Genomic DNA, 6,790 nt, shown 5'->3' on the forward strand with positions numbered 1-6,790 from the left:
TACGAGTCAAAATACCAAAGGTCTAAGATGTCAGAAAAGTAACACAGATAATTAGCCATAATCATATATCAAAGGTGCAAATTAAAGTAGTTATTGTGGGCCTATAATATGTATGAATCTTGACCCTTGATTCAGTATTTTGGTTAATTTTTGTGGTTATTTTTTCTGGGTGCCAACATATCGGGTCTTTTATTTTAAATGAAAAAAATCACAAAAAGTCATATCATATATACAAATCTTGTATAAAAATTTTATTTGTGCGTCATTACTCATAATGAAAAGCATATTCTCAATGCATGAGACTATTAGGATAGTGTGAATCCTGATAAGTACTGAAAACTAATTATTTAATCACTTTTGGAAAAATGCTTTTGATATTTCGCCTCCGTTTCGGAAATGGGTTGGCTTTTTGGCTTTTTGGCTTTTTTAACTATATGAGCCTGGGTTCAAAAGCTTAGTTTGGGAAGGGCTTTTGGCTTTTTGGCTTTTTTGATTTTTTTGTGAGAGAAGACTGTAATGATTATGGGGTTGGATGGGATGTTTTGTCTGTTGTGGTTCATGAACCTATTCTGTCTTTTATGGCTCATTGAGCCAAAAAAACCCAATAAGCCCACTTGCCCTAATACTATGTATTTATAGTTAAAAATGTTACATTTTTCTCTATTGTGTTGTAACTCTTATGAGATCGTAATGAAACCATAGTGTCAATAGATGTAATTTTGTTACAAGGTGAATCAGGTAAATCTTTGTATTCTTGATTTAGATACTTGCTCAATTCTTATTTGTATTTCATATGTCACTGATTTTGATTATATATCGATTCCTAATAGCAATTGTCTTGCACGTAAAATTTATCTTATCCCTACATGTAAAGAGACTATTTTTATTATTTAACTCCACAACATCTAGATGGCAATGAAGCGACCTTACTATTGCGCCAAGATCCACCCTCTTTGGCACAACATCTAGATGGCAATGAACCGACTTTCCTATTGCGCCAAGGTCCACCCTCTTTGGTTATAAATTATGAATAATAAATAATATAATTTGTAACTTACCAAATTTACATGCATGGTAAAGAGATGAGATGCATTTGGTCAAATTTTATTTTGGAAGCATAGATTTATTACAACAAAGCTAAAAAGTGGACCAAAAACAACCTTCCCAGCTTCCTTACAAACCACGTTTCTTTCTATCCAAACACACCAGTATTTAGGGGTGCTTCTCCGCTCCTCCTAATGCTTTCTTTCTTAATAAACCTCTCTCCCTCTCTCCATCTCTCAGGTGACTACTTTCCACTTCCATGGCTTCTCCTCCTCTCCTCTTTCTCTCTTCCCCTCACCATTTTTTAATCAGTTTCCCATAGCTGTTTTTCTATTAAATCCTGGTTTCTTGCCCTACCCATATCAATCTACTTTGTACTTGAATCTTAGCTAGATTTGGTTTTCTCTGCAGGGTATCAAAGGTTTTCAATTTTAGACTCTGTCTGGTCTGTACCTATTTCAAGTTTTTTATTTTTTATTTTTTTTCTTTGGCCTGGTTAAAGAAAATTCATAGTTTTCAAGAATCAGAAGTAGGGTTTTGAGTGATGGAAGACTTTTCTGGGCTTGGAAAAGAGGATGATCAGATGGAATTGCCACCGGGATTTCGATTCCACCCAACTGACGAAGAGTTGATTACACACTACTTATCCAAGAAAGTCCTTGATAGCAATTTCTCTGCTACAGCTATGGGTGAGGTGGACTTGAACAAGGTTGAGCCTTGGGATTTGCCATGTAAATTTTCTAAAACCATACTTTATTTTTCATTTTCTGTGTGTTTTCTCTTCGTAATTTGTTGAATATGCGATTCTTACTTTTTCTTCTTGTGTTTGGATGAAGGGAAAGCGAAAATGGGGGAGAAAGAGTGGTATTTTTTCTGTTTGAGAGACAAGAAATACCCAACTGGTTTGAGGACAAACAGGGCTACTGCTGCTGGATATTGGAAAGCTACCGGGAAAGATAAGGAAATTTTCCGGGGAAAATCACTGGTTGGAATGAAGAAAACCCTTGTTTTCTACAAGGGTAGAGCTCCAAAGGGAGAGAAAACCAATTGGGTCATGCATGAATACAGATTGGAGGGAAAATTCTCTCTCCAAAACCTCCCCAAAACAGCCAGGGTAATGCTTCTCCCCTGGTTTCCTCTGATTTCCTCCCCTGTTTTCCTCTGTTTTCTTCCCCTGTTTTTAGCCTTCTCTGTCTAATGATTTTTCTTGAAAATTGTTCCAGAATGAGTGGGTGATTTGTAGGGTGTTTCAAAAGACTTCTGGTGGAAAGAAGATCCATATTTCCGGGTTAGTGAGATTGAATTCAATCGGAAACGAATTGGGCCCTGTTCTGCCGCCATTGATGGACTCTTCTCCTTATGGCGACAGAACTAAACCCGCCACGTCCGAATCCGTTCACGTGTCCTGCTTCTCCAATCCAATTGACATTCAAAAAAGCCAGCAAGAGATGATGATGATTGACTACATTAACAATCCTCTGTTTGCTGCCTCATCTAATCCCTCGGATTTTTTCCCTAGACTTTCACTTCCAAATTCAGTCTATTCGGGTCCAATTCAAGGAAATCTGCAATTCCCGGGTTCAATTTCAATGCAAGACCATGCAATTCTAAGGGGTTTGATCGAAAATTATGGTCCAAACATGAAACAGAGTCTGAAAAGAGAGAAGGAGATGGTAAGTGTATCCCAAGAAACAGGTCTGAGTAATGATATGAACACCGAAATCTCGTCGGTTGTATCGAATATTCAAATGGGAAGAAGGTCATTTGAAGATCAAGGGGCACCCTCGACTTCGGTTGGACCGGCCGATCTTGATTATCTTTGGAATTATTGAGATCCATGAAACCAAAAAATAAAAAAAATAAGCAATATTAGAGAAAAAAAGAGGAATTCAGTTACTATTATTGCCTGAAAATGATTGTGTGGGGGTCTGTATAGTATTAGAGTCCGGATCTTCTGCCGCTCTTTCCTGGCATGATTATGATAAGCGAAAAGGGACATTGAAGATAGTGAATAGGGTTTTATGTATTACATCAAATTATGTTATGAATTATTGTTTTTGTTTTTGTTTTTATTTTTCTCTTTTACCTCTTGTTGTTAATGGTACTTCTTATCTATGGTGGTAAAAAATTGTAAAAAAATTTGTGAAATTATTGTTGGTTTTCAACATTCATGACATATGAGATTCAGCTGGTGGCTAGCTGATCATGTTTTGTGTTTTTGTTTTTTGTTTTTTTTTTTTTTTTTTTGTTTTTAATTTTACAGTCAGTCCTATGGATTTTAGCGCTTACATCACTTAAGAAATTTCAGTTTTTTTATTTTGTTTAAAGTTACCCTTCGTGGGGACTCAAATCCATACTTGTTTTTGGCAATTCGGTTAAAAGTCGCTTTTTAAGTTTTTTTTTACGTCAAATCTCCTCTATTTTTTTTACAATTTTTTTTTTAAAAAAAAAAGTCAAAAAATTAACTTTTAAGGTCTCATTTGGGAACAAGTTATTTTAGTGATATTTTAATTTTTTGGCTAAAATATGAAATAAAAAAAAAATTAGTATGTTTAGAATATTTTTTAGATTTTTTCGAAAAAATTTATAAAAAATAGAGAGAAAATAAAAATTTTGACTTTTTAATATAGATTATAGACTTTTTAATTTTATTTTTTTTATAATTTTTTAGCTTTCAAGCTAAAACAAGCCTATACCAAACAAGGTCTTACTTTCCATAACATGTGCATGAAAAATGAAATTCATGTTTTGGTACATGAACTCATTTAAGTGGTCACAAACCTAAGTGAGCTGGACCTTCTACTCAGAATTCAATGGTAGGTGAGTTTTTTTTTCCTTTGTACAGTTCTAATACTAATGAGAAATAATCAATTTTCTTTCTGGGAAAAATATTCCTGACCTACCGGTTTAACGTTGTCAATCATAAATTCAAAGACTTGCAATACATTGACTTACTCGATATCTATAATTTGTAGGTGATTGTAGATATCTAAAGTTTATCCTTTATCCTGCAATCAAAGATCTAGAAGGCTTTTTTCGTCATTTAAAAAAAAATCCCCCATTAGCTAGCCATATGAAGTGGATTAGATAAAGACTAAAATGATCATGAAGAAAAAATTTCCAAGTGAATGTTATCTTCTAACTCTTTGATATGGACATGTATTTAACCACTGGGATTAGTCCAGGACAAAATTTGTGTACTTTACTACTATACTAGAAAGTGACGGATTCGAAACATGGATCGACAACATAAATTTCAGAAACAAAAATGAAAAATAACTATAAATTTAGGTAAGCTATAGCTGCTAGAAGTGAGGAAAAAACCATGAAATTAATTGAATAATAAGTGTGTAACTATCATTAAGAAAATCAAAGTGTTGAAAAAGAGTTAAATAGGAGATGGACTGATAATAAAATTGTAAGTTGTTGTAGAAAATCACAATTCTCAAACTTTAATATTTGCAGGTGTTTTTAGTTAAAAAGTAAAAAATTAAATAAATAAATCAATATGTTTGGCATGTATATAAAAAAGTTGCCTTATACCAATGTAAAAAGGCTAAAGTACCCTTATATTAAGTTTTTCATACAACTAAAACAAGAGTAAAATGAGAATTTCAAGTAAAAAGTCAAACTATTACGTTACTATTTTACATTTTCTATACAACTAAAAAAGTCACACCAAAAAAAAAAAAAAAAAAAGTTGTTTGGGTGATAAATCCAATTTTAAATTTTTATTGTCCATAGGTCCAAGAGCTCCAAGAGCTCAAACACTTTGTCTATAAGGACAAAGTGATGTAAAATTACCACACTATCCATGTACGTATATTCTACCACCACCCATTTATTTCCAACCCCATTTTCCAATAACTACAAACTCACACAACACTCTCTCTTTCTCTCTCTCTCTCTTTCATATCTCTCTCTCAAATCCCTCTCAAACTTCGTCGTCCTCTGCCGCGGCGTCGCAGCACCTCTTCCACCATTATCTGTCGCAGCACCATCACAGCACTTCCTTATCTCTCTCGTCTCGTTTTTCTCTCTTCTTCAATGTTGACTCTCCTATCTTTTCTCTAATCTCCAATTTATACCTCGACAACTCAAATCTATAACTCGAGCGAGTCAACCTCACTCAAATCTAGTTGTATAGAAATCAATGGAGTCAACTATACTGTGGGAGCCATGGCTGCTACGGTGGACATCGGCCATCGCTGTCACCGTCGTCGTAGCGATGCTGATGAGCAGAGATGAGGTTGCTGAACACGCAAAACCAGAGCAATGAGAGGTATCATATCTTGCTCTACGTCGGTTCACATCTCCAAGGATGTATCTCTCTCTCTCTCTCTCTCTCTCTCTCTCTCTCTTCTAACATCTCTTTTCAGATCTCACGTCTCTTTACTCACATCTCTACTAGGGGTGGGCACGGGTCAGTTGCGGCCACGAAACCTCCAATCTGCCATCCGTCCATCAGATTGGCGGATTGGAGAAAATTAATCTGCATCCGTCCGTCAATTCGGTAGATGTAGATTGAGCAGATTGGCAGATGGATGCGAATCAGTTTGGCGGTTTAAAATTTTATATATTTTCAACATAATTCAACTTGTGCACTTCCTAAAATAAATAAAAAATAAAAAGTATTACAATCACTGCATGTCTCATCCAAAGAAAGAAAGTTTGAAACTTTAGAATATTACAATCACTGCATGCCTCATCCACATAATGTATTACAATATGTGGTTCTTAAAATATAAAAATAATTCAACCCACCAAAACCATGAACAGAGCAGTAGTAGAAATTATATGCCTCTGTATTGTTACATCTATATCTGTTTTTGAAAATAAAAATCCACCAGCATATATCATTTTATTTATTTATTATTTTTAGAGTTAGATTTAAAAACCAAAAAGTATAGATAAATAATACATTTTTTTTTTCAATTCAAAAAATATATTCAAGTTGAAAACTCTTTTTCAATAGAATATTTAAACTTTTTTCAATTGAAAATACAGACAGAATATCTAAACAAATTGAAAACACAAAGTCTTACAAATTATTAGGGGTGCTCGCAGTTTGGCGGTTCGGTTGCGGCCAATGAACCTCAAATCAGCCATTCGTCCAAAACTAAGTAGATTGGAAAAAATCAATCCGTAACCGTCCGTTCATCATCACTCATCTGTCCAAAATGCGACGGATCGGTTCGGTTTGGGCAAATCGGTATAGTCGCTGCTCACCCTAATCTCTACAGATTTATCTCTATTCTCACATCTTTGAAGATTTGGCCAACGGATTGTTTGGATTGTTGTATCTAGATTGTTGGACCTTAGATCATTTTTTTTTATCATACCCCAGATCATTGTTTGGTTGTATATATATTGTTGAAAATATGACATATGAGACCTCATGTGATGTAGATTTATATTTTCCTGTATATTTAACGATAAATCTATATGTATGTATATCTACGTATGTATTTTCATCGTTGAGGATCTAGAGGTACAAGAATCCAATGCTTTGACAGTCCATTGTGTAGATTTTCCATTGTTTTGATGATGATGATGAAACAGATTGCAATAGATTAAACAAAAAAATTTAGACACATCTGTTTATATATGATTTTTGTTGATCTAGGTCAATACAAGGCAACAAAAGGAAAGAGATTTTAAGAAAGAGATTTTAAGAAAGAGAACAGGAAACTTGTACAAATTTCTCAGGTCTAGATCTTAGATTTTTGTTTTTTGTAAGTTCTTG

At 34.2% G+C, this 6,790-nt stretch overlaps 1 protein-coding gene across 1 annotated transcript; it reads left to right on the forward strand.

Moving 5' to 3' along the window:
- Nucleotides 1-917: 917 nt before the first annotated feature.
- On the forward strand, nucleotides 918-3,220 carry LOC114260242 (NAC domain-containing protein 100). Its single transcript, XM_028200317.2, has 3 exons — nucleotides 918-1,775; nucleotides 1,881-2,158; nucleotides 2,268-3,220. The coding sequence occupies exons 1-3, from the start codon at nucleotides 1,589-1,591 to the stop codon at nucleotides 2,874-2,876; spliced, it is 1,074 nt and encodes a 357-aa protein (XP_028056118.1). The 5' UTR covers nucleotides 918-1,588; the 3' UTR covers nucleotides 2,877-3,220.
- Nucleotides 3,221-6,790: the final 3,570 nt, after the last annotated feature.

This window comes from Camellia sinensis, chromosome 15, assembly GCF_055761805.1.
Source record: "Camellia sinensis isolate YWXY chromosome 15, ASM5576180v1, whole genome shotgun sequence".
Classification (NCBI taxonomy): Eukaryota; Viridiplantae; Streptophyta; class Magnoliopsida; order Ericales; family Theaceae; genus Camellia; species Camellia sinensis.

What these genes read in the sequence shown, in the direction of transcription:
- LOC114260242 (XM_028200317.2), top strand. Translation starts at nt 1,589, where the DNA reads ATGGAAGACTTTTCTGGGCTTGGAAAAGAGGATGATCAGATGGAATTG. An exon ending in TGAGCCTTGGGATTTGCCAT is followed by an intron (nt 1,776 to 1,880) that starts GTAAATTTTCTA and finishes GTTTGGATGAAG; the next exon opens with GGAAAGCGAAAATGGGGGAG. An exon ending in ACCTCCCCAAAACAGCCAGG is followed by an intron (nt 2,159 to 2,267) that starts GTAATGCTTCTC and finishes AAATTGTTCCAG; the next exon opens with AATGAGTGGGTGATTTGTAG.